At 41.5% G+C, this 27,699-nt stretch overlaps 3 protein-coding genes across 7 annotated transcripts in view; 2 read left to right on the forward strand and 1 right to left on the reverse strand.

Moving 5' to 3' along the window:
- The window catches only part of LOC119700180 (trihelix transcription factor GT-2), a 29,553-nt gene extending 16,524 nt beyond the window's left edge, over window positions 1–13,029 (forward strand). For 3 of the 4 annotated variants that reach the window (XM_038134732.1, XM_038134733.1, XM_038134735.1), the window contains 5 exons: window positions 2,725–2,796; window positions 3,544–3,945; window positions 5,407–5,472; window positions 6,506–6,696; window positions 7,513–13,029. In XM_038134732.1, coding sequence (XP_037990660.1) covers window positions 2,725–2,796; window positions 3,544–3,945; window positions 5,407–5,472; window positions 6,506–6,696; window positions 7,513–7,692 — 911 coding nt within the window. In that variant the 3' untranslated portion in view covers window positions 7,693–13,029. The other variant, XM_038134734.1, reaches the window with a different exon arrangement.
- PPAT (phosphoribosyl pyrophosphate amidotransferase) overlaps window positions 1–15,677 on the reverse strand; it is a 42,530-nt gene extending 26,853 nt beyond the window's left edge. Inside the window, exon 1 of the mRNA XM_038134736.1 lies at window positions 15,398–15,677. Coding sequence (XP_037990664.1) covers window positions 15,398–15,525 — 128 coding nt within the window. The 5' untranslated portion in view covers window positions 15,526–15,677. The remainder of the gene's footprint in view (window positions 1–15,397) is intronic.
- Window positions 15,678–15,972: 295 nt separating this feature from the next.
- On the forward strand, window positions 15,973–26,222 carry PAICS (phosphoribosylaminoimidazole carboxylase and phosphoribosylaminoimidazolesuccinocarboxamide synthase). 2 transcript variants are annotated; one of them, XM_038134741.1, is made up of 9 exons: window positions 15,973–16,145; window positions 16,780–16,977; window positions 19,781–19,959; window positions 20,623–20,802; window positions 20,893–21,006; window positions 22,804–22,887; window positions 22,991–23,171; window positions 24,177–24,335; window positions 24,981–26,222. In XM_038134741.1, the coding sequence occupies exons 1-9, from the start codon at window positions 16,127–16,129 to the stop codon at window positions 25,145–25,147; spliced, it is 1,281 nt and encodes a 426-aa protein (XP_037990669.1). In that variant the 5' UTR covers window positions 15,973–16,126; the 3' UTR covers window positions 25,148–26,222. The 2 variants fall into 2 exon arrangements, with proteins under 2 accessions (XP_037990669.1, XP_037990670.1); XM_038134742.1 differs by lacking the exon at window positions 15,973–16,145 and adding an exon at window positions 16,533–16,669.
- The last annotated feature ends 1,477 nt before the right edge of the window (window positions 26,223–27,699 follow it).

Raw genomic sequence — 27,699 nt, forward strand, 5'->3', positions numbered from 1 at the left:
GAACAGCAATTCTTTGGCCTTTGACACTGAAAGTTTCTACCATAAGAATATTCCTATTGTATGCATCAGGCATATTCCAGACAAGAGCTTCCTTTTCAGCAATTATGTTACCTGCAGATTGGATGTTGAGACATCCTATGCTAGACGCTTTACAACTGTTTGCATTGGCTGATTTTGATCATGAAAGACAACTTTAGTGACTGTGACACTGAGGACATCATCAGAGCAATGCCATCATAACAATGACACACAGGAACACAGGTGACACTGAGGATAAAGTAAATCTGTGAGCCTGAAAGTTGAGACATCGTGAGGTCACATGAATGCAAAGTGAATAATAAAATGTCACGCAGCTTAGCTGGCTGCTTCATACACACAAACTCCCTATCATGTAATATCCAATTGAACAGAGTAATCATGCAAGTCAGCACTACACAAGTGCCACTGCCGAAGACAGGAAGAGATCCAAGAGCCAGTATGGTTGAGAGAATTAAGCACAGAAATGGAAGCCATGGGGAGGTTGGTTAAGGGTTTGAAAAAAAAAGGAATCTCTCAGGAGCCTAGGAGTGAACCTACAGCTCTGTTTTGAATCATTTCCAACAGCTGCAAGTGTAAGGAAGATGCAAGAATTTTCTCAAGAGTTATAGGGTGCCTGTTTATGAGAAAACACACTTTTTTTCTAGTGTTCCAAGTAAATCACATACACATGCTGATGAGAGTATGATTTCAAAGTTTTACACAGGTACAAAGTATATTCTTGCACATGGCTTATGAAAAACAAGTGTTTGCCAAATGACTGAAGAGAATACAAGTTATAGAGCAAATACTAATTCCAAGTACTACTTTGTGCATATATTGGCAAGTACCATTACAGAAAACTCATCAAATGAACATGCTTATTTACAAAGAATCTTTATTTCTAACAGAAGAATCTTTATTTCTAACAGAGCCTAAATAAGCACTCAGCTTTTCAAAACATAAAAGGAATATTTATTTCTACTCTTTACCAAAACCAGTATTGAACATAATTAGTCTATAACATCCCCTAGCAAACAATGAGAACTATTCTTTCTCTTCCTCCCAGCCCAAAAAGTAAGTCCACACAAAAGTGAACGTTCAGCTGCAGAGTAGTTCCAAGCACGAGCAAACGAACACAGAATCAGCAAATCTGGGTTTTGATGTTCATAGACAATTTCAGCAATTTCTCAGTAGGCAACAATGAAGTTGCAAATAGAAAGAGACTTCAGGGCATTGGAATAACTCGTTAAAGGATCAAGAGCACAAGTAGTCTTCTCCCACTTGAAAAGAATGATATGGGAAAAAGCCAGGAAGAGCCAGCAGATCACTATCTGGCTCCAAGCTTGGTGACAGTGGGAAGATACTGGAGTTTTTAATCATGGTTACATGACACCCGATTTGCTGGCACCTATCTCAAAGGGGGAAAAAAGATCTTAGCACAGAAGTTAGCAGAACTCATTTAAAGAGCTTTAAACTAAATTTGCAGGTGGGAAGAGATAAAACCAGACTTACTAGAGAGCCTGGGGGCAACATGCCAATGTTTGAGGGGTAGTGTTCTAGAGAGGTCCTTTGATCTGCTGTCTTAGTAGTCAGGGAATGGAAATCAGCAAAGACATACAGGGGTTACTGATGTGTTAGAAACCACAGAAGCACCTCAGAATGACCATGTAGAAATTAGAGCTTTTCACCCCCAAAAGATGGTGGAGCCAAAAACCCAGCTGTGGTGCATCTACACCAGTGCAAACAGCATGGGCAACAAACGGGACAAGCTGGAAGCCATTGTGTAGCAGGAAAACTATATCATAGTTTCCATCTTGAATACACAGAGGGATGACTTGCACAGCTGGAGTGCTGCAATGAATGGCTATAAACTTTGCAGAAGGGACAGGCAAGGAAGGAGAGACTGTGGGGTACTCTGTATGTTAGGGAGTGTTTTGATTGTCTAGAGCTCATGATGGTGACAGTAGTGTTGAGGACGTATGGGTAAGAATCAGAAGAAGGCAACAAGGCAGGTATCCTGGTGGGAGTCTGTGTTTGACCACCCAACCCAAGCAAAGAGGCAGCTGAAATATTTCACAAGCAGCTGGGAGAAGTCTCACAGTCGCTGGCCCTTGGGAGGGACTTCAGCTGACCAGATGTCTACTGGAAATACAACACAGCAAAGGACACAGCCTAGGAAGGTTCCTGGAGTGTGTGGCTGACAACTGCCTGACACAGCTGGTGAAGGAGCCAACTAGGGAAGGTACCCACTGGACTTGGTGTTTGTGAATAGAGGACAGGTGGTGGCTGGAGCCTCTTGGCAACAGCAGTCACAAAATGGTAGTGTTTTCAGTTCTTGGTGAAATAAGGAGGGAACTCCTTGAAGTAAGGAGCAGAACTGTCACCTTGGACTTGAGCAGTGGTGGAGTCACTGTCCCTGGAGAGATTTAAATAACATGTAGATGTGGCCCTTAGGGACATGGTGGACTTGGCAATGTTAAGTCCTAAATGATTAGTGCTTCCATCCTAAATGATTCCATCTAAATGATTCTTCAAGTCCTAAATGAATCTATGATTCTGTGATTCTTCAAGTCTGTAACTAATGGGTTAGACTGAGGGCTTAGGACACTTTAAGGTGGAAAGAGGTGTTTCCTACAGAGGATGACAATAATACTAGCCATTTATTTGTCTAAATCCAAGTTTATTTAAAACTGTGTGTTTCTATAGATGATGATTCTATAAGCACTACCTCAGAAGACAGATCTTGTACGCCAGTAGCAAAACAGATGGTTGGGACAGGTGAGTATTAATTTCCATGCATTTATTATGAAATAAATCACATTGTATTTTCAGTACCAAAGCTGGAGCAATCAGATCTCTACTGCAAACTCAGATCTACTTTTCTGCTCCTGATTCCACTCTAGCTTTATTAGTAAACTTAAAAATTAGTTTTATAGCTCTTTTCCCTTCATGAGCAAAACTTGTATTAATACTGTAGTTCAGCTTTGCCTTCTATACATAATCTAATGAGCACCATCTGCTTACTTCTGACTATTTTCAAGTCTGAAGATTTTTTTTCTTCTGTTGAATCCCAAGTAAGCTTTCATTTGCACATTGCCATTTTAATTTGAAACCACAAGTATGGTATTGGTTTGAATTGGTTTGAAACTAAGAAGTATTGGTATCTCACCAATGCTGAGATCTTTAAAGCTTCCTGATTACTGCTTTTCTACATGTAAGACTTGGATACATCTGTCTTTAATAACAACAACAGTGGCACAATTATAGTGACAAAATGTTGAATTTTAGATGCCTTGGAGAAACAAGAGATTCCACTTGCTCCATATTTTGCATACTTAAGAGAAAACAATTGTGTATGGATACTAAAATGATAAAAGATTAAAAAATACAAAGATAAAAAAGATTAAAATATATAAAACAGTAACCATTAACTGATTAATTATCAGTTGCAATTATGCTTTCATATATGTATATTTAGCATGCATTATAGCATTTACAGTTAGGTTTTTTTATTTATATTTTCAGACAATCACATTCCCTTGGAAGAAGCACAAAATCACTTTAAAGTTATTACAGTTAATGATACTGGAGCAGGAAAACACTGGAGTGATAATGAAGTTAGGGCTCTGATAAACATATGGTCAGATGAAAAGATACAGCAAATGCTTGAAGGGGCCACAAGAAATAAAGAAATATTTGAGGAAATTGCCAGAAGGTTAATGAAATGTGGTATAGACAGAGACTGGAAACAATGTCGCACAAAGTACAAGAACCTAAAATACGAATACCGTGCACTGCAGAAAGAAAATGAGCATCTTGGAAATCCCAGGAGAAAAATGAGATTTTATGATGAAGTTGACTGTATCTTAAGAAGACAGCCTCTGGGAACCTCAAGCTGGGGATGTGAAAGCTCAAGTCTCCTATCAGGTACTGAAAACTTCAGTATGAGATTAAGTGCTTTAAGTGAACTTTCTAAAGTCACCTGTTTGAGCCATGCTGTAGGTGTGAAGTGTGTGTACAGAAATGGGGGGGAAAATAACTGGCAAAGCTGTATCTGCATGGTCACATAGGGAACACTCAGGAAACTCAAGTGGTCTATGGAGACATGTAGAAGTGAGAATATTAGCAAAAAGTGAAAGCACCAAAGCGCTTAAGTGTTATTGGAGAATCTGCTTTTGAAAGCCTAAGTGACATACAGTGAAATGATGCTAGAACACAGGTTTTAGAGGTCATACAGCAGCCTTGTAAAGTCTGATGGATAGAGAGCTGCAAGCTTATACTGTTTGGAACTGCAGAAATCAGCAGCAATCAAGCCAAGTGCAAGGACTCCAAAAAGTATATTAATATACCCCAAAGTATATTAATTCAATACACACTGCAGTCGAGAGAGAAAAATCCAGGACAGTGATGTTTATTTGAGCGCTTATAATAATTATATTAATTTTGCTAAAGCAGATTGAGTTTTCACTGAGGGCAATAGAAGTTGGCCTCTATCTTCATATCAAAAACCCTCTGGTCTAGGAACCACACAGCTACTCTTGTGTCCGCTGTAAGGGTTCTCATGACTGGCCAACTGCTTCAGACCTCAGGCGCACCTTCCCCTGCTCCAGGCAGGGGATAGGTGCTCTCAGAGAAGTAACTGAACCTCTGCAACTTAGGGTTCAGTGACTTCAGGTAAAGCAGTACTAGTTGTGATTGTTCTCAATATGATGTGATTGTTCTCAATATGATAAATATTGAGATAAATGTGATTGTTCTCAATATGATAAATAGTTTGATAAATGATAAATAGATAATAGCACAAATGTTAGTTGAGGACTTGAACCATTTCTGCAGCAAAGGCCAGGTGGTGGTTCTGGCTTAAGGCCAGAACCAGCCTTAAGCCAGCCATCCTCAGTCATGAATCAGAGCAATAATGTGGTGTCCAAGGGCACCACCCAGTAGTGCATTAGTTGCAGCTGGAATGACAGCCAGAGAGCTGTGGGATGCAGTTCTTCCCTGCCTCAGTTTTTTGCTCGATCACATTCTCAAGACATGTATTTTCTTCCAAATACAGAAACTGAATATATTACTGCTCATTTCTACTCTCCATGAATGGGACATATCAACACCAAGAATGTTGTCAACACCAACAACCAACCTGGCTGTTTTACATTTTAGCATGCTGGAAAAGGACTGTGTAATCTGTGAATGCTGATGGAGTGGCCAGTAAAACAATAACCTTTCAGATAAGAGGCTTCAGTTATTAATCTGTTTGAGGCATCTGCCAAATAAATGTGTCTTGTCCTAGGGTATTTGCTTTTGTAATATAAAACCTTTTGGTGTGTGACTGACTGTGCCGTGAGAATCTCGACAAAAGGCTTAATCACCTTGTTCTTCTCTTCTAAGTTTCAGTGGGAGATGCTACAGCAAACAGAGGATCTTTGAGTACCAAAAGAAAAACATGGAATGATGGTAAGAGCCCCTGACTTTTAAAAGCATCTATACACTGCTGTTGAATTGGATGCTAGATTCTTATATCCAGTATTCAAACAGTTAAAAAACCATAATCCTAGAACTTAACACCAAACTCCAAACAAACGTTCTCCTCTCACCCACAATAATTGGCAAAAGAAGAGTTCTGATAAAAAAGTAGGCCTAAGGAAAATTGCAATTTATTTATTTCAGTCCTCATCCCTGGTATAAATGAGGAAAACATCAGGAAAAACTTACTTGCTTTATAAGAATCATATGCAAAGAAAATATAGTATTTAAAAACCAAGATGTCTCAGTTGTGTTGCTAAAGAGAAAGCAGGGACAGGCAGTCATGGATGTGATTTTCTCGTATTACACTACTGTGTCTGTAAACATGTCTAATGTGTTATATACACAAGAAAACAGGTTAAGACAGCTGTGTCAAAAACAAGATAGAATAGAGAACCATGGAGAGAGAAAAATGATGAGAAAGATAGAAATATGTGACATGTGATCTGATATGGGGAAGGTCAGCAGCTTATTTTTCTTCCTGCAAAACTGACAGGCCCAAATAAATAAAATCAAACAATGAGGAACAAAAAACTTGGTTTTAAGGAGCTCACCACTGTTTTTAATACTAAAATGACATCTACAGACAGATGAAGAGAAATGATCTGAACATTACATTTTTTTAATTCAACCTGTTTAGTTCACCACCACAAACTGTACAAACTGTGCATTTAATCACTCTGCGTGATCGAATAGACTTTCATTTATTGCCTATTATGTAAGTACCTCTTGGAGAGGGCCGTAGCTAGGCAAAACTGGAAGTGTGAGATATAAGTGATTTTTACAGGGTCTGCTGCATTCCTACTCTCCATTATACAATGATCCCTTATACAACACCAGGCAATGCCTGCCAAAAGAGCAGATCAGAAGAACAGCTTTAGGAAAATCCAGCATGAGCTGAACTTCAGTGTCAGCAGTTCATTGACTTGTGCACTCTAACCACGTACTTTGCTTTTGTCCACAGAGGTGTCACCTGTTCCACTTAAGAAAAGTGCTTCTGAAAACACCATACTCCACTTCCAAAAACTATTAACAGAGAGAGTGCACACAGTAACAGAAGGCAAAAAGTTACTGTTTGAAAGGCTTTGTAAGCAGGAAGAAATACAAGACCTCAACAGAACACAGCTGTATACTGATCCATCAGCCATACAACAGGTTGGTTTCATGAACTTTCTATGAAATTAACATGCAAATAGATTGTCAGGTAGTATGAAATGAAATACTTAAGAGTGTAGGTTACCCAGATGAGTACATGCTTGCTTCCTTTTAATATAGTCACCTTCAGTCATTTACACTAAAACAAGGTGTGAGTTTCCATCACAATCCATAACTATGAGCTTTAAGTGGTGATGTCAGTTAGTTGAATAAAAAATATAACCTCTGCCTATATATCTTGGTTCACCTACATGCTACAATTAACAGCCTTAATTGAAAGAAAGTAATACTTTAACTCATCAAAGAAAACATGTACAGTTGAAATTTCATCCTATCATTTCCAATTACCATCTCCTCGGTCTTCCTAACAAGTTAGTCCTCTGCAATTAACCAAACAGTTGAAGCCATAGAAGAACTTTTTGGTTAGGCAGGGCTGGTGGGGAAAATACAACTCAACTCCTTAACCAGCATTTACACTCCCCCTAGCCTCTCCCCCTATTTATGCTGGTGTAGGGTAATGCTAAAGGCTTGCAGCAAATGTGCAGCACTGAACTGGAGAATTCAGTGAGCCAGAAAGAAAGTACACAGAATTGATGCCTATGTAGAAGGGGTAGGCATGAGTTATGGTCCCTGCTCTGTACTGGGCAAGGGGTCTGTTATGTCCAGTAACCCACAGAAAACACAGAAACAATGCAGGGAACAATGACATGCTAAGAGACAAATGCCATATCGTAACTTTTATTCTACAAAATCCTACTAGCCACTACTTCATTTTGTGGTTGTGTAAGTACTTTATGGTCTGTATTACATTTGCAGGGTTTTTCTTTCAGTGCAAAACAACTTTCTGGATATCAGTCATGTTTGGGCATAGACCTACACAGCCCGGCCAAAGCCAGGTCAGTTCTGGGCACATACAAAGGCACAGCTCAAGTCAAACAGTCAAGTCCATATTGCAGCAGCAACAGCCACCAGGTTTATTTACACACAGAGGCCTAAATTCCATCCAAGTCTCTCTTCATAAAATTTTACATTAAAATATTACTGGATATAATGTGTTATTTCCTGCTCTCTGCCTAATTATTGCCTAGTCAATTCTGCTATGAGAGACATTATGAAGGCAAACACTTTCCACCAAGGTGGATTTAATCTGCCATTTGACTAGCATTTTTAAAACAATTCTGAGAAGTCAGGAGAGAGATCCCTAGAAAATGTTTTTTGATAATGTTAATTTATACAGTGACATGGATACACAGTTTTTTCAGTGTATGCTTATCTACCACTTTTCACATTTTACACTGATTTCTCAGTATAAACCTTCTTTGGTTTGTAATACTGTCGCCAAAATGATCATTTCCAACAATACTAGTATCGTCATTGGTTTAAAAATCTTTCTTCTCTCTTCTTTACAAAGGGTTGGTTCAAACGTACATCCTTGAACTTGCATTGAATTACTTGCATTCAGAAGTGTTGTCTTTGCAAGGAGGACAAGGTTTGCCCCGGCTATCACAGCAGACAGGTATCCCTATAGAACACGCTGAGTCAGCTGAAGACCTCACCATTCCCACACTATTAAAACCACAGGTTACTCCCTCCACATGTGAAGCAAAAAAATGTGTCACCCAATCCTAATTCACACCAGTACATTTAAAAGTTTAGGTCAATTAAGTTATGATTTAAATTATTTGCAGTAACTGTACTGAAAAAAATACGAGTAACTTCCATGTTTTGCTCTACCTTCTGTTTCATGAATGCAAGGCTGAACTTGACTTGATAACTCATTCCAACAAGATTCCCCTTTTCTCCATGTTACTCTGAATAATCCAGTTCTTGCTGGATGCCCTGTAAACCAGTTCATCTCACTAACCTCACACAAGACTAGCCCATCTAGTAAGAAAAAACCCTAATGTTGCTTCTGTGTGAGCTGAAGTAGCTCAGCAAGTTCCCAGATGTTCCAGGACTAACTCTGAACAGCTGAAAACTTATTTTTGTTGTAGTGTGCCTCTCCTTTTAGAAGAAATACTAACTAGAGGGAAGCAGTTAGCACTGCAGAAATGACAAACTTCACTTTAAAGTCTGCATGATGCACAAAGATACAAATCTTTCTAAACCTTGCTGTCATTCAGTACAAGGCCCAAAAAAACCCTTTATCTCCTTCCAAAAGATAAAAATTAAAGACTTTTAAGTAATTAAAATCAGCAGACCTTTCAAGAATACATATCTGTTTTTAAATGCTGATATTCAGGTGAGAACAACAAAAAGCACTGAGGCAAACGACTTGCTGAATTTTTAGCACGTCAGAGCAGAGAAGTGCAGAGCACACTTGCAGTCTTTGCTTGGCAATGGTTCATGTCAACACTAGGTGGTAGACATGAAGCAAGAACTGACAGAAAAAAAGAACACAAGAGTGTTTACTTTCCAAGTAAAGGGTTTTTTCCCTCAGAAAACTTTTCAGAGAGCAGGAGTTATCTGACAAACAAATGTCCTAAGAAGGTGGATTTCCCTTTGTGTGGGATTCCTCTTCTATTCTGCCTTGTGACTGCAAAGCATAGTTTGTTTGTTGTAAATGTTTTGTCAGAAAGCTGTCTTCTGCCCTGATGTTCATTTATTGTTGATCAAAGATGGAAAGAGATGTCAGATGCAAGATGGGGCATTTGCATAATCTGATATTTGTGCTCTACTCCCATTTATACAGATAACAATTAATTTACTTGAGACAGATAAAGTGATATCAAGACAACCTTTCTTCACTGTAGTTGTAGTTACAATTCCACATAACTTTTTGCTTAGAGACAAAATTACCAGGAATGTTGACATTTAGAATTCTGGTTACATTTATTACAGTCACACAATATTTAGTCCAGACACACTCACGGACCAGTGACATGGAACGTGGGCCACTATCTGACACGTGAAATGGTTATGTGTAGGGAACTACCACAGGACTGCAGTGGTTTGGGAGGAGAGCCTTTCTTAGACACAGATCCTCAACAGAAAGGCCAGACCCAAGTCAACAAGTCCATGTAACTGATCCTGGGAATCATAATATAAATTAGATTATGAAAACGTTCCAGCTTAACAATCAGAACCAAGTAATGATGGCAAGAGCATCAATCCTATAAATAACAGAGATTTTTGGTCTTCTCCCTCCTCAAATATCTCCATTACTGCCAGAGGGCCATTAGGATTAGTGTGAGAGCAAATCTTTTTCCTCCCCAGTTTGCAAATGGCAATACTGAAATTTTTCAGTTGTAGCAGATAAATGGAACTATTACCACTCTGACTTACATTAAAAAGCTTCATTCTTCTCTAAAACACACTTATTCAGTAAGATGAATGGGTCACTTTATACATCTTTAATAGGACTGTTGGAAAGTCCTCTGCATGCCCTCTTACATTATTTGAGAAACTGTTTGGGCCAAAGGCTTTGAGAATGAGCTTCAGGAAGCAGAAATGCTTGCACTGATGGTGGATCAACAAGCACTGTCTGCATCATTAGCTTTAAAGACTCTGCCTTCAGTCATCCTGTTTCTTACACAGCTAGGTCTCCTTTGTGTTGGCACAAGCATCCATATGGCCAGGTGGCTACCTAGCTGATAGAACTGATTTAAATTAAAACTAACCTAATAAAAAGCCCCTCCAAACAACCCTGCCTTTTTTTTTTTTTTTTAATGGGAATGTGGCAGATAGTGAAGCCAGGAGCATTTACATTAACTGAACTACCCAGTGATAACACAGGTTGCTGCATACAACCCTCCCTCCATGCATGAGGCTCAAATTTAAGGTATGGGCAGACAAGCCAACCAAGCAATCCTGTGAAAATTACTGGAGAGATGTATATGGATGACTTATCTACAGCCAAAGTACAGAAGAATGAACAGTCTCACCCAGCTCTCTAGCTAGGTTAATGTAATGGGAAGTCTGTTGGCCACAATAAACATAACGGCTGCCTCAGAAATGTCCTCTTGTATCTCATGTTTTGCACCATTTCCCTCCTGTTTTTTCCACTCCTTATAACATTATCTCATTCCAGATGGTTACTCCACATTCAGAGATAAAAACTTAGACTGAACTACATTTTGTGACATGTACATTGAAGAGACCTCAATTGGTTAGAATGAAATCTAGCTTCTCTTCCCTTTCCCAAAAATGAGTGAGCAGGAACCTGAGCCCTGCAGGATTTTATGTAAAACAACCTAGCAGATGGAAGAGCTCACCACAGCAAAATGGCCTTTCTTCTCCTCTCTTCTTGCAGGAGCAAGCTATGCAGAATGTAATTAAGCCAGGCTGTCATTACCTTCAGCACACAATGGCCTAAAACTTGAACCAAGACAGAACTAAAAGAAGGGTTTTTACATCTACATTCTGTATCTGAAAGTACTCGGGAATGTTTTACCAGCATATAGAGCATGAATGTTATCATATAATAGCATACAGACTCAATCACTAGCTAGGCACACCTTGTACCCTGTATATTCCATAGGGGATTTACAAAGAAATATGATTAATTAAAAAATTTGGTATTTAGATAGTTAGGACATTTGACACTGCACTTCTACACCTGGGAATGAGGGATATGTAGAACTCATAAAGTGTTCTTGAGATGAAATGAAAAGATAAATACCTTACATACAAAATGATCAGGATCATTACCGGTAGTATATCTGAGTACCGATATATAAAAATTCTCATCCAAAAACTATTTCAATTTTCAGCTTTTTGATTCAAAGATTCACAGTGTAAGTCACAATACCAATGGCTTGCTAAATAGCCTTTTAAAAAACCCCCACCTTGTAGCCAAAATGTCATATATAAAATGTAGATGAACACTTTGATTGTGCTATATTTAATGTAGGTATTTGGAAGGATGGCTAATGGGAAGCAACCAGTGACTTTACTAGATTGAAAGAGAAGTGTCTTAATTTACATTAGTGATTATCTGGGTTCTGTTACATGAGTTTTAATAATGGACAGTAACAGGAAAGGTACCAAAAAACGCACTGGCCAAGCCTCCACTGATAACAAGTTCCATACACAGGCCCAGCTGAGACAAAGAATATTCCTGACTTAATGGGACTTCCACCTTCACAGAAAATGGCTTTTAAAGATTTTTTCCTAAAAATGAGTACAAAGCTGGTACACTCAGGTTGCAGTACACAGTATTACTGCCAAAAGTATTTTCCAGAGAATTCTGCAAAAAGTTAACAGAAATCACTCTTCCTCGAAGATTAACTTTGCAAATTTGTCCTGGTCAAGGACTCAAATGACGTCTAATAGATTTGTAATTCAGAGTAACTCCTCCCTCCCTCACCACCCCCAAGAAAATCCTCTCCTTACCAACATCCTCTGATTTGATTTTAGCATGCTGTCAGTGGATTTTGCAGTGACTCTGTTCCCTGGCTTACCAAATGCAATGATGTGGATGATTTAGACCATCCACTTTTAAGCCTTGTTATGTTGATGCCAGAGTAACATGATTTGCTTGAGCAGAATTAAGTTAATGAGCATTCACAGCTAACATAGCTGTAAAATGTTACCATGGTGTCAAGTTAAATTGATAAAAAGTTTTAAGTGTGTTGAAGGCCTTGATTAGACTGTAAGAATATACTGGCTTTTGTTTTAATTCACAGTTCACCATTATAAAGTTAAAGCCAATAAAATGCTGTGTTCTAACTTCTGCTACAAAGGAGTGAGAATTTAAACCTCCACAACTAGCAGTTGCTTTTTAATTATTAAAAAAAATGCAACCCCAAACAACTTTTAAAGTTGTTTCTGGTACTGTCACGGTAGTGAAACTACAAGTATCTTTTGTCTTTGATTATAAGCCTACTTGTGGGCTCCCGAACTTTGCTTACATATACACATCAATTTCTCATGCAAACAGTTTCAGTGAGTGAAGCAGTGAGCACTGCTCATACACACCACTGAACACATGCTTAAATATATTGGTTGCTTGATGCAGCATACAGAGTTTCAAATTTCCAGCTGCAAACATCCACAGTGAAGGAAATCTATCAAAGCCACAGTAATAAAAATGATCAGCTCATTCTTGGCCATTTATCAGAAACAGCCAAGTCCTTCACCTTGCTGCAACCAGCTGTATCAGAACACAAAGCACAAAGAATTTATGCTGTACATTTTTGTGGCATCTAACAAATAACAAATACTCTGGGTTTTTACACATACAGGTAAGATTTCAAAGATTAGAAATTATAGCATGTTCTCTTTGTGGCCCAGGCATCTCAGAAATGGAGCTTGATACAATGCCATACTTTAATATTCTGAATTTTAAAATCAAAGACAAATTAGGGGCCAAATTCTGTCATTTATTGCACAGAACTAGGGGCCAAATTCTGTCATTTATTGCACAGAACTAATTTGAATATAGAAGAACATGCTTATATCAAAGGGCAGTAATCATTACATAAATAACCTTACTAATATGAAGGTGATGTCTAAGGACTGTATTTTCTAGTGGCCAGTCAAATTTCTGTTAGTCACTCAGGCCTGACTTGGATAGCCCATTAATATTTACTATTATCTTCTTTCATATTTATTTTTAAAGGCCTATGGTTAAGACACGTGTCTTTGTTTTTAACTTTAAAATCATGGGCCTAATGCAGTTCACTGATTCAGTTAATGCTAACCTTTAACTCTGGTTTTCAAGAGACATTCCAAAAAGTAAAAAGAAAAATAGCAGTTATCTTATTACTTCCTGATCGGGATGCCACCTCTTCTACCCACTGTAATAGGAAAAATGCAAAGAGAGAAACACTAGCAAAGAAAATAGGAACATTAACATCCCAGCTATTGAACGGAATTTTATTGAGTGCTTGCAAAGGTATTCCTGAAGGAACAGACTGTTTCACTTTTACAGGTGCAATGTTTATGCCTTTAGGAAAGCATCCCTTAAAAATTTTGACCATTACTGAGTTAGATCAGAATCAGAGGTAGTGCATATATGCCCTAGGTGTGTAGCTTCCTGTAGAATTTGTGAATGAATGATGAATTTCAACCATGGTATAAATATTGGTGTGTACAGTTGTGTCCTCCACAGGAGATATCTGATATTAAAAAGGTCAAGCAAATGAAATATATTTGTCAAGTGCCCATCAAAGAAACAAAAAAGCATATTGAAAACTTGAAATAAGGTTGCAATGAAAATTGATATAATAAGATGCAAAATAATGAAAATACATCAATCATTTTATTTCCACCTAAAATACTCCAGGTCTACCAGTGTAACTGTAAGCACAAACAAGGTAAGATTATTTCCAACCTCTTCAGAGAAAAACGATGCAAGCAAAAATGAGACTATTGTTTCATTTTACATGAAAACCATGGCTTTGTTTCTGGGACTTTGGCTATATCCCTCCCAGTAAAACATTTTTGGTGGACACTGGCAAATATATATACCTGCAGTTGAAAGAGAATTATTAGCATACAAGAGTCAGTAGGAATGCAGCATTTTGACCAGGAAAAGTATATGAAACTCTACTGTAACAAACAGAAAAACTCCATGTAAACGATTTCCTATTGTTGGTCCAAAACCAATTTCAGAGCAATATCTGCATGTCTGTGACCTCAGAAATACAAAGAATGTATTTTATCTATTCAGTGCATGTGTACTTACCCATGCGCAGGTTACCTACCTAGACCAGGTTACCTACCCATGCCCAGGTTACCTACCCAGCCCACCTACCTAGACCGTCAGGAGTGTGTTTACTTAGCACACTTTTTCCAGCTGTGAAATCAAGCACAGCAAACAGGCTCTGCATGTACTGCTAAACGATCTTGTGCTTGCCTGGGCTGTGCATGTGCTTCCACAAGGACGATATACCTTTCTGGCACCACTGAAAAAATGATTGGTATATGTCGGTCCATAACATTTTGAATACCAACCAAATGGAAGCAGAACGCAAACTTCATTCTGTAGCTCTGCATCCACATGGATGACAGTGAATCAGGTCTGTTGTACATCGCCGTAGACACGTCAGGTAGAAGTTTTATTGTATCATGATGATGAATCTAAACCACTACCGCTAGTAGGAGCCTAAAAACGCTTAAGAACTGCTCCGTTTCGGTAGCCTCGGATTGTGTGACTTAGACTTTACGGTGAGCATCTCGAGAATGACGGCCGGGCCTCGCCGCGACTCGGGCAGGAGGTCACCGCTCGGCGCGGCTGGGACGGGGCGGCGGGTGCATCCCGCTGTGCGTAGCCTATCTCCCCGCTGTCCGGGGCTCATCCCCGCTGCCTGGGGCGCATCCCCGCTGCCTGGGGCTCAGCCCCGCCGCCCGGGACGCGGCCACGCCGCGGGTGCCGCGCAGGGACGTGCGAGCGCCCGGGCCGGTGGCGCGGGCCCGGCAGCGAGAGCGGATGAGACTCAGGAGAGATGCAGCCGAGGTCCAAAGGCGTTCGACAGCTCTCCTTCGGCGGGACCGGCTCGGTAGGCAGGAGGCGGAGGGGTGTTCCTTGCACTTCGCCTCCGGGATGCTGCCGGGGCTCTCCGCCGGGGCGGAGCGGAAGGGACCGGTCGGAGCGCTCCCCTGCCCTCCCAGGGCGCTCCCGCCGCCGGAGACCCGAGGCCCTCCGAGGCTGCACGTGCCGCCGCACGGCCCCGAGCAGCCGCCGCGGCCCGGTCCGACACCGAGCCTCCCCCGGGCGGCCCCGTCCCGGCACATCTCGCCCCCGCGCCCCTCTTACCTGTGCTGCAGCCCCACCAGCCCCAGCGTGATTACATGGGGCACGTCCAGCTCCGTGGGCCACGCGCCGGAGGCGATGCAGCCGAACACGCCGCACTCCTCCCGGATGCCCAGCTCCTCCAGCTCCATGGCGCGGGCAGCACGTGGTGGCGCGGCGGCACCGCTCCAGTTCCCGCTCCCAGTTCCGATCCCGGTCCCGCTCCAGCGGCTCCCGCGCGCTGCTGCCGGCGGCGCGCTCAGCCCACAACGCCGTTCCGCCCGGGGATCCCGGTGGCCCGCCGGGCGCCTCCCGCCCTCATTTACATACGGGGGGGCGACACCGCACCCCCGGCCCGCTCCGCCGCCTCGCCCGGCCCCGCCTCCCCTAGAGTCTCCTCTGCCCGCCCCCCCGCGGAGCGCCCCGGGCCGAGGGGATGTTTGCCCGCGGGGTGAGGGTGCGGGGGGCCGGGGCCCGGGCGCGCCGAGGCGCCGGCATTGGCCGGGCAGAGGGCCGGGGCTGTGTTTGCGCGGGACGGGGAGGGGGGTGATGCTGCCGTCCGGGGTTCGCTCGGGGGGCTCGGCGGGGCCGCCCCGCGGCGTAGGGCGGCGATTGGCGGGCGGCGTCGCGGCCCGCTGCCCGGGCTGCCCGCCCCTTCCGCCGGCCCCTTCTTACCCCGGCGGCCGAGCCCCGCAGCGTGCGCTCAGGCTCTCTCCTGTGCCCTAGGTGCCCGCGCCCGCTCCCGCCGCAGCCATGGCCCCCGCAGCATCAGGTAACCGGGCGGCCGTCGGGGGTGGGTCGGTCGGTCGGAGGTTCCGCTCTCGGGGGGCCGGTGCCCGCTCAGCGGCTTGGGGTGTAGGTGCTTGAGAACCAACTTTTTCCCGGAGTGATTTTAAATTTTTGGGTTTTTTTTCATTTAATTTTACCGTGGGTAGTCGCTCGTACGCGAGGGTGGGCACGGCTGCAGGAGAGGTGGCGGGGGCAGCTCCAGGCGCAGGATGCTGGGAGCGGCAGCTGCCCCGCGCCGCTCGTGTGGCGGAGCTCCGGGGTTGCCCCGAAGTTTGAAGAGAAAAAAAAAGCAGCGGAGCTCTTGGCCGCCGCGCTCAGGCGGCAGCTCCTGTCTGCCCGCGGCCGTGGGGCGGTGAGGTTGCCTGGGGCACCGCCGGAGCTGGCGGAAGCCTGGAGCGGGGCTTTCGGCCTCGCTGCTGGGGGGAACGTGGCCAGATCGCTCCGTGTGTCGGCGTTCAGGGGGCTCCTCGTGGTCAGGGACCGCAGCGCGGGTCCTGTGGATCGAAGGTGGTGGCTCTGCGTGCGGAAGTAAACAAATCTTCGCGATGAAAAAGTGACTTTTTTTCTTTTTTTTTTTTTTTTTTTTTTGTGCTTTGTTTTTTTTTTTTTTGTTCTAGACCTGAAGCTTGGCAAAAAAGTTAATGAAGGTAAAACGAAAGAAGTGTACGAGCTGCCCGATATCCCGGGATGTGTTCTCATGCAGTCGAAAGACCAAATAACGGCGGGAAATGCAGCCAGGAAGGACCGAATGGAAGGGAAGGCTGCCATTTCCAACACAACGACAAGCTGTGTGTTTCAGCTGCTTCAGGAAGCTGGTCAGTATTTTAAAGGCATAGTGTGTATACTTGTATGTTACAGACGTTTTTACGAAACATTATTGTTTTATAAAAGTTTACCCTGCCTTGAGGCTTTCGTGGTTTTTTTAGTCTTTTTTCTCTTAGCTTTTAATTATGCTTTTTTTTTCTCTGGTACTTTAGAGCTGGGTGAGTTACTTGTTTATTTGGAACACGAGAGTATCTGCAGTAGTCTAGTGCTGCAGATAACTGCAATAGTTTCTTCTGCCTGTTTGGACATGCTTCTAATCCCCTCCCCTCTGCTATTGTCAGTTCTTCCATACCCTACACCTCCTTGCCTGTAACTCTGGGCTGGATGCATCTGCCTTGCTTTACTACATCTGCATGCATAGAACACTTCTAGCTAGCAGTACTACCAGGCATTGTGAAATCTGTGTATGTAAGCTGAAACATAAAATTAGAGTGTCTTTCCCCCCTTCCCCAGTTGTGTGTTATAGCAGCATAAACTTCCTGCAAGCTTTGCACATAACACTTGTGAGGATCACATTGCAAAATATGTTTATCAGTCTGTATTGAATGTATCAGGAGCCTTGTCTTTACTTTAAAAGATTCAAAGTATTTCTGATGCTAGCAGTGAGTTTTATGAAGTACATTACTTAAGTCACTGAAGTAAGTTTAGCACCACACTTCCAAAAATGGAGCCATAAATGCTTTGAGAAAGCATTTCAAAGTCTCTTTGAGTAGTTGGCAAGTTGCAAAGAGCAATTCGTGCTGGTGGCGAGTCTGCTAACAGTACCAGAATATAGGCACTAGTAAGCTTAGCTAAGATTGATTATAACTGTGTGCTCCATGTGCTTTGAAACATTCGCACAAAGACTGCTTCAGGCACCAGCTGAGTTACTCTAGAATTTGTAGTATCTGTTACAAGGTGTGGTGATAGCCAACTGTGAAGTCCTAGTATGTTTCGTATGGGGAAGAGAAAGATGGTTTCTCTAAAGTTATATCTTTGTCTCAGCCCATATTTTAAGAACTACTTACATGGAAATACATGCCAAGTAATTCAGTGTAATCCTGAATCGCGGGCTTCCCGTTGTGAATACACTACTAAGAAGCCTCCTAGGTATTTGATTATTTTTGCAGTTGATTAAAACTTCTGATTTTCATTTAGGAGCAATTAGTGAGATGTTTTGTCTAAGTCTTGAATGGCAATAGTTAAGATAACAATCAAAATACTTAATATCCTACAGATGTGCACTTTTAACATGAAGAAGTCATTCTGTTGACCTCTGAAAAATCCATGAGTGGCTTGTTCTCATAATTTCCACAGGTGCCATGGAAAAACATGCAGAATAAACTGCAGCTGCATTTTAAACCAACAAAGGAACTTGGAGGATTCTTCCCTAGTTTCCTTCTTTCAGTGGTGTAAATGCAGATAGTGGGAATGCCTTGTGGTAGAGGGTGTTTGTTTGCCTTGCGCAACTCTTCTTTACCTGCTCTTTCAGAGGTGATGATTTACGAAGTTCTGTTAAAGTTTCTCTCCCTTTTAGAATAGAGCTAATGTCAGCCTAGCAAAAGCACACATCTGCACTGATGAAAAATGTAGTAGTGAACCAGACAGGGGCCTTAATGTGCATTTGATTATTTAAATCATTCTGCCTTTGAAGGAAATGCACCAAACTTTGAAGAGTCAGTGTTCATGTTTTAAGATTTTTTGTTTCTTCCTTTATGGTTCTGGAAGTGGAATGGAGTAAAACTGCTTGGTTTGACTGAGTGCAGCTCCTTTGCCTTCTGTTTCTGGCAGATGCCAACTGGGCTTGGCAGTTGTCTTGCCCTGGTCAGGTATGCAACACAGAGTCCCCAGGCAGGTGCAGAGACAGCTGTTTTATTGCAAAAACCAGGCCTTCGTAAGAAGTTAGTTCACTATCAGCTATGTAGTTTTAAATCATAACAAACATAATTCAATCAACCGCCATAACCCAGGATGTGAACACACAATGGTTATATTATTTGTTTTTCAACCTCTAAGTCAGCTGAGTCGAATTCCCATAGTCCTTTTCTACTTAGCTAAAGTAACAGGCCTGAGCCATGATTTTGCAAGGCCTTTTGTAGGTTTTGCCTATCTGCAACAGTCAGGGAGAAAGATGGGACTTTCCTCAAGAGTGAAATTGAAAAAAGGGCCATCTTGCACTGAGGGTGCTGATCTGCATGTTGGCTGTCCCTTTTTAGTATGGGGTCCATCAGCTTACAATTATGAAAGAAGGTTGACTTGTTGCAGCAGGTTTGAGTGCACATGCTTCTGAATCTGGCTTCTGCCTAATAAATCACCAACATCTAGTGTCCTAAATAACTTAGTTTGTGATGAAAAGGAGGACAAAGCCATTCTCTCTGCCCCATCTGCTTTTATTAAGCAAAGTAGTAAAGACTGCTGTGCTCTGATACTCCTTTGAAAGGCTCCAATTACTGTTCAATCTATAATGAATCTTTCACCAGAGAACATGGTTGGGTACTTGGTTGCTGCCAATTTTTTTTAAACAAACAAAAACATTGTGACAGATTTGATTTTTTTTTAAGGCTCTGTGAACAAAATTATAAAAATTGGATTTCTGAGGTACAAGTTATTTTTGTATGATAAAATTGGCAAAACTAATGACTTGTGGAAGAGACTTGTCTTTTGCAAGGCTGGAGTGGGCTTAAAATACCCTGAAAAGATTCAGTGTGTCCCTTAAGTCCATGGAAGGACAAGATTCAAACACACTTTAAATCAAAGATGTTTGTGACTACTGTTTAAACTGTGGAATGTGCTTACTGCCATCTTTTTATTTAGGAATCAAAACAGCTTTTGTCAGGAAACAGAGTGACACAGCGTTCATAGCAGCTCACTGTGAAATGATCCCAATTGAATGGGTATGCAGAAGAATTGCTACTGGCTCCTTCCTCAAGAGAAACCCTGGTGTCAAAGAAGGATATAAGTTTTACCCACCCAAAATTGAGATGTTTTACAAGGTAAGTTTTCCTTTCCTGTGATGTTAATCAAACTTAAGCAGAGTTAGAATTCTGAATTTCCTTTGAAATGCTGACAGATTAAGCAAGTAGTGCTAGTGGCTGACCAATCCTCTCACTATCTGTAGTTTTGCCATTCTAATGTTTTCTTGCATTCTTGTCCAAAAGTTTTGTTCCAAGTCTATACAGTAGTGGCTTACAGTGCAATCAAAGAATAACAAGACAAGCTGTACTTAAAAGTAGAAAAATATAGGTATAAGGGCTTTTTAAGTATAAGCTTAATGCATCAGTTGAAACAGATGTGTTGATATATTTGAATAAATTAAAATAAACAGTGGTTGCATGGTGAGGGTAAGTAGCTAGCTAGTCACTTAGGCTTCTGAATTCCTTTGGGAATATGTGCTGAAAGATGTATCTGGTGAACTGTAATCAAACATGTTTGTGGTGTACTCTGTTACTCTTAAAGATGGTCGGGTGTTACAGCAAGTGTTTTCAATGTTACTGTCATTTTTTTAGTGCTAATCATAAAATACTAATTTGAAGCCTGTATTTGTTACTTGGGGAAAAAAAAACCCCAGCACACAAGACCTTGTATCTTTTAATGGCTATTTTCCTCTTACAGCAAGCTTAAATTACATCATGTATTTGTTCTGGTTTTCTTAACAGGATGATGCTAATAATGATCCCCAGTGGTCTGAAGAGCAAATAATTGAAGCAAAATTCTGTTTTGCTGGACTTACAATTGGCCAGACTGAAGTGGATATTATGTCTCGTTCTACTCAAGCCATTTTTGAGATCCTGGAAAAAGCATGGCAGCCCCAAAACTGCACTCTTGTAGACCTGAAGGTATAAGAATCTAATTTCTCAGGATCCTGGTTTCGACAGGAAAAATATCACGGTGTAATTACTAAAATAGGATTCTTACTGTCTTTTTAGATTGAATTTGGTGTTAATGTGCTGACAAAAGAAATTGTTCTTGCTGACGTTATTGACAATGATTCATGGAGACTGTGGCCAGCAGGAGACAGAAGCCAGCAAAAGGACAAACAGGTGATGCTTTAATCTTTACCTTCTAAGTGAGCAGGGGAGAAGAATGAAGAAAGTAAAGCCTACAGCTGACCATCTCCTTCCAGAGTGGCTGTTTCTAGGGGGTCTCACCTTGTTACAGAGTAGTTTGTGTGGTCCCTTGTGTCCAAACCTGTTCTCATTAAATAGTTTACCTGGTTTACGGTAGGAAAAAAGTCCTCTGTCTGCATATCTTCAGCTGGAATACCCAACAGCACTATTGACTGGAGCTGTCATAATGAAGTGTGAGGTTTCCAGGAATGATAAGGATTTCTGACTTGTGCAGATAATGAAGTAGTTGATAACAGATTGGTGGGAAGAATAGAAGCTTTGGTTCCCAGGTTTGCCTCCAAGTTTCTCAGTTTATTCAGAGATTAATTATTATTATCCTCTGCTAGTAGAGATCTGGTGATACTTAAGAAGGAACTGCAGTGAGGATGCTTTTCTTTGTTATTTATTTTGGTTAACCATGAATTCAATACTGTTGCCTCCAAAAGTGTTGCTAATAGCCTGCACCCACATGAGGCCTGCAAGCAGGTTTGAAACAGAACTTTTCTTATATTTAAACTTACAGCATTTATACTTCACAAATATCTCTGAAATACCAGATGACTAGTTATGAAGGAGCTGGTTTGGGAATGCTGCTGCCAGGAGTTTGTCATGGTTGTTGAGACTAGTGACAGAGACCCTGTGAGAGAAAGTGTTGTAGGCCAGAGGGGAAGATTTCAAAGTGTACCCGGGAGGAAGGGCATTAATTTTAAATTGGGAAGAAAAACTGCTCTGTTGTTGACTTGACCTGAATTATGTAGTAGCGTGCTTGAGTGAATTGCTCTGACAGTTCCCTAAAATAAGGTACATGATGGTATCATGTGATACCTAGGTTGGTACAGTGCTACTGCAGGCAATCATGTTATTACAAATCCAGTTTTCAAGACGTTGTATGTTTTTCCTTAAATTTTCCCTGTGGAAGGCTTCCAAAACCTTAATATCCCTGTGGCTGAAAGTCTTTTGTGTTGTAAATGGGCATAAATTACAATGTAGAAGGCTGTTTATGCCTGGAATTGCTAGAAACTGTGCAAATATTTTAAGGTATAATAACAATTCTTACCAATTATGGTAGCAAAATTAAGTCTTTTGTGCACCCAAACCACATTAACTTCATCTGCTGGTTTTGGCTAGGGTAGGGTTATTTTCTCTGACAGTGGCTAATATGGGGCTGTGTTTTGGATTTGTGCTGAACACGAGGTTGATAATGAAAAGATGTTTTTGTTATTGCTGAGCAGAGCATACACAGACCCCAAGGCCTTTTCTGCTTTTGGTACTGCCACACTGGTGAGGAAGCTGGGGGTGCATGGGAGGTTGGGAGGAGACACAGCTGGGACAGGTAACCCCAACTGACCAAAGGGACATTGCAGACCATGTGACATCATGTCAGGATATAAAGCGTGGGGGAAGCAGGAACTGGTTATGGGGAGACGTTTGGAGCTGATGGTGTCTGTCTTTCCAAGTCACGGTTATGTGTGATGGGGCCCTGCTCTCCTGGAGATGGCTGAACACCTGCCTGCCCGTGGGAAGCAGTGAATAAGTTCTTTTTGTTTGTGTGTGCAGCTTTTGCTTTGCCTGTTGAAATGTCTTCGTTGCAACCCCTGAGTTTTCTCAATTCCACCTTTCAGATTCTCTCCCTGATCTCTGGTGGGGGAGTGAGTGGGAGGCTGTGTGGGGCTTGGCTGCTGGCTGGGGTTAAACCACAACACTTCAATGCTTTTGTTTTCCTTTTTCCAGTCCTATCGGGACCTGAAAGAAGTGACTCCTGAAGCACTGCAAATGGTTAAGAGAAACTTTGAATGGGTTTCAGAAAGAGTGGAGGTACTTGTTTTTATGAACAACACATCAAGACTTGGAGAACTGTGTGCCTTCAGTCTTGTTGACTGCTTTTATTTCTCCCCTCCCTCTCCACTCTTTTCTCTAGTTGCTTCTAAAATCAAAGAGCCAAGGTAGAGTTGTGGTGCTAATGGGATCTTCTTCTGACCTCAGTCACTGTGAAAAAATTAAAAAGGCATGTGCAACCTTTGGAATTCCTTGTGAATTAAGAGTGACTTCGGCTCACAAAGGGCCAGATGAAACCTTGAGGATCAAAGCAGAATATGAAGGTAAATTCCAAGAAATACTGATTTGGATTGACACAGCATCATGTTTCAGAATGACTTGGCAACTTGAAAGATTGATGTGGGATTTTTCCTTTTTTTTGTTTAACAGAACACCAAGCTGTGTTACTATTGTGTTTCCCAGTTGCTAGTAGCATGACTGCTTTAAGTAATTTTGGAGTAATGTATTCTCCTACTGTGCTGCCACACCTTCCATTACTCAAAGTCTAACCTCTGCTTTTATCCCAGTATCAGAACTGCTTTGCCCAAGCCCTGATCATGTTACTAGATTTATTGTAGTACCTTGCTGGTGATGCCAGCATTTCTGAAACAAGGCAGGGCAACATTTTCTCTAGCTGACTGAATGTTCTCATGTGTTATATTAGGCAGATGTTGCTCCCACCGTGTTTTTTTCTGTTTGATGAAAACAGATTCTTGCTTATTACTTTAGATGCCATGAGAAAATACCATGAGAAAAAGATGCTTGCTTTAAATTACTCTCTTTGCCAAGAAGACTTAACATTTCTTCAAAAGTGTTTCTAGCCTAGCAGAAGAGATACAGGAATTATTTATTTCTGTGGGAGTATATACATTCTGTGCATACCATTCTACTTGGTGAAACTGCAAATGTAGTAACCATAGTTAAAACACTTACTCTGAGGTGAACTATTTCAGATTTAAGGAGAGGAACACTTACAGATGCCAGAGGTTTAATGGCTGTGTTCTCTATAAAGCTAAGCAGCACCTCTTCCTCTGATAAAGACTTCCCCTCAGAGGCAGAGTAAGAAATGCTAATTTCAGCTGTGTGTGGTAAATATAGCTGGGATTTAAGGATGTCAGATTTCTTAGATATTTCTGTAAAAGAGGAAGTTGGACACAAAATATTAGTGCCATATGATGGAATTGAAAAGATGACTGCATACATAGCTGTGAACTCAGACAAAGCTCCGTGAAAGCAAGTGGTAGAGAACAAGGTGGATTGCTTATCTCTGAATGCCTTCCTCCCCACAGGAGATGGAATCCCAACGGTGTTTGTTGCAGTAGCTGGCAGAAGCAATGGTTTGGGGCCAGTCATGTCTGGTAACACTGCTTACCCGGTTGTCAACTGCCCTCCACTCTCAGCTGACTGGGGTACTCAGGATGTGTGGTCCTCTCTCAGACTACCCAGCGGTAAGATGATCTTCAATTTATGCTCTTGTTCTCATCTAGCTCTATTTTTCTGTTGTTCTACTTTACACACAAGGGGCAAAGCCCCAAGGGGCAAAGCTGGATCAGTACCAAGCAAAGTCTGTGGAAATATGTCACATGCAGGCTGTGACTTCTTAACAGCAGAAAGCCCAACAGACACAGCAAAGATTACATAGGAATAATCCTTATATAAAGTAAACCGTGGCTTATCCTTGCTAAAGCTTTTATTTTGAAATTGAAAATAATATTAATGGGAGTAATTGAATTTTGTTGCATTTTCCTTATGACCAAAGATCAAATAGTATCTTTCTCAACAATCAGCGTAGGTGAGCCTCAATGCTTAACTACTAATTCAGTGCGTTTTTACCTGTATTATTTTCAACTTTGTCAGTAACTTGAATGGAGGCCCATAAATCTGTTACCTTTGTGTAAGAGAGTCATTTGCATGATGGCTTTTGGTGTGAAGTGCCACAAAGCAGTCATATTAAATGTAATGGAACACATGACACTTTACTGGCTTTAAAACTGGTTCATGTGGCTCAAGCTTTGTCTTAAATTATTCTTCAGAGAAAATGTTTTGTTTGACTATAAACTATGCTTTAGTAAGTGGCATTCTCTTCTCTACAGGTCTTAGCTGTCCTACTACTCTGTCACCTGAAGGAGCTGCCCAGTTTGCTGCCCAGATATTTGGGTTAAACAACCATTTAGTGTGGGCCAAACTGCGATCAAACATGTTAAACACCTGGATCTCCCTGAAGCAGGCTGACAAAAAACTTAGAGAGTGCTCCTTGTAAGTCACACTTATGAGTAACTGTTATTAGTTACACAATGATAATGGCGTGTGCATATTCATTCATATTAGGATTTACCCCTGGATAAGCTCAAAAGTCCTGCATCATTTCTTGCAGAAGAAAGCATTGTTAGAGCAGAATAAGAAGTTTGTTGTGTTGTCATTCTTCCCTTGTGTATTTTTCAATGTAACAACTAAGTAGAGATGGGGAAGTGGTATTTTAGGTACTCTTAGGTACTCTTTCTGTTGCTCCAGAATGGTGCTGTTCTGCTTTTTAGTCTATACTGTTAACTACAGGCAATGTCAAGAGAATGATTTGGTGCAGTCTAAATAGAATTCAACTGGTCTTCTGCATTTTTCTGTAACAGAAACATTCTTCCATGGTATTATTGTATGTCTTGAACCTTATTAACTGAACTGGACTGCTGACAAAAGCCAGTGTTGATGCTGTTCTGCTTGCAATGATGGTATGCTTTCTTTAGCAATAAAATGGCAATATATGCTGTATTAATAGGAAAAGAGTGTGGAAAAATGTTTTAAGAGCCTGAAATAAATACATGCCTTATTTTAAAAATGTATATACATACATGTATCTTTTTTAAAAATATGTGTGTGTATATTTACCCCATTGGTATCTTTTGGAATGCTGTGATGAAGTTGACACCAATTTGCTTGTTCATAACAAGCCATAAATGCAAATGGCTTGATTGACCTGTAACTTGGCTTGTTGCCTGTTTGCTCTAACTCTTGCCTAGTCCAGGCTTTGTCCTTTTAAATACTAGGCAAATCTACCTTTAGTAGTTCTGTATGGGCTATGTGATGATGTTGGACTGTCTTCAAACACTTCAATAACTATAGCTACTCTGTGTCTATATTTCCTCACTCTGTTTCTGTGGAAATTTTACTGAAGAGGGGAACAAATACTAAAGCAACAAACTTCTGAGGGGGAATCTAAGCATGACTTTCTTGTCTTTGCACACACCACTCTTCTAAATAGGTTAGATTCTAACAAATATGCAATTACTCAAAGTATGTAACACTTATGCTTTTACAATTATAAATAAACTATTGAATGCAAATCTGCTTCATGGAGATTTATTGAATAAGTGCACTCAAAGGTAGCTATCAGCTGTGGTATGTAACTTCAGGACTGCAAATTAGGTGGTAATCTTGTAAGACGCTTATGCACTAAAACCTCCATGGAACACTATTAGGTGACAGCTTCTGAAAGATGCTCTGCTACTTGATTGTGTCAGGAGTGTTGCTTTGTTTGTGAAGTACTCCTCTGTGATGGCGTGGTGGGTCAGGCTTGCCCTGTAGTGAGTAACTGGATTAAGTGTTGGTGCTGGCCTTCTTCACAGGCACTGACCACATATTGTGTGTATCTGTGTAGAAGAGCTCTAAGCAGCGTTCCCTTGAATGCAAGGGTTTAAAATTGGTCAAAGCTTATCCTACAGTAAAAGAACTGTAATTCTTTTCTTAAGCATTCAGGCAGTTGCTTTTGTAATGAATCTCTAAATGAAATATCAATAATAGTGAGGATTAGTGAAGAACAAAGAGGCTGAAATTCCTTTGGCATGATCTGGATGAGGGCAAATTTGCAAATAACATCAAGTTGGGTTAGCATGTTGATCTGCTGGAAGGTAGGGGGGGCTCTGGAGAGGGAGTTGGATTGATAGGCTAGGGCCAGTGGTATGAGATTCAGCAGGACCTAGTGCTGGGTCCTGTACTTTGGCCACACTAACCCCAGGCAGCACTACAGGCTGGGGGTAGAGTGGCTAGAAAGCTCTCAGAAAAGGACCTGGGGGTGCTGGTCAAAAGCAGCTGAATGTGAACAGTGTGTGCCCAGGTGGCCAAGAAGGCCAGTGGCACCCTGGCCAGTGTCAGCACTAGTTTAACCAGTAATGTAGGAGTGTGCCCCCTATTGACAGGGTGACAAAACTATCCTTTGTCCCCCTAAAAAAGAAAGAAGCTCACAAGTTTCTCTTCAATTAGATGAAAAGCCCCCTCATAAGACCTTAGAAGCTTCACCTCAAACTTCAAGATAGCTAACTAAACAGAAGCCAAAAAGTCCCACCTGGGCAATTTAGTAGAAAAAGAAGAGAACAAAGAAACTAATTGCATTTGTGAAGTGTTTTACCAGGAGCAAGATCTCTTGCACCTTGTTAGGTTTCTCTGTTTGTTATTTTGCCTTTTATTAAATGTTTTTGTTTCCAACACTGCAGCAAAAGCCATCCTGCTTATTTTTTATGCCTCCAAAGGTAGCTGAGCTATCTTGAGTATATTAGATTCTTTTGAGAGCTTATTAGACCTGGCTTGAAAAAGTAAATATAATACAGTAAGAGTGGGGAGGTGATATGATCCTCCTGCACTGGTGCAGCTGCAGCTTGAGTGCTGTGTCCAGTTCTGGGCCCTCACTCTGAAAAGGACATGGAGATACTGGCACGTGGCCAGAGAGGGGCAACAAGGCTAATGAGTGCTCCAGAAAACATGTCCATGAGGGAGCTGGGTTTGTTTAGCCTGGAGAGGGCTCAGGAGCGACCCCACTGCCCTCTA

The sequence above is a fragment of the Motacilla alba genome, chromosome 4 (genome assembly GCF_015832195.1).
Source record: "Motacilla alba alba isolate MOTALB_02 chromosome 4, Motacilla_alba_V1.0_pri, whole genome shotgun sequence".
Classification (NCBI taxonomy): Eukaryota; Metazoa; Chordata; class Aves; order Passeriformes; family Motacillidae; genus Motacilla; species Motacilla alba.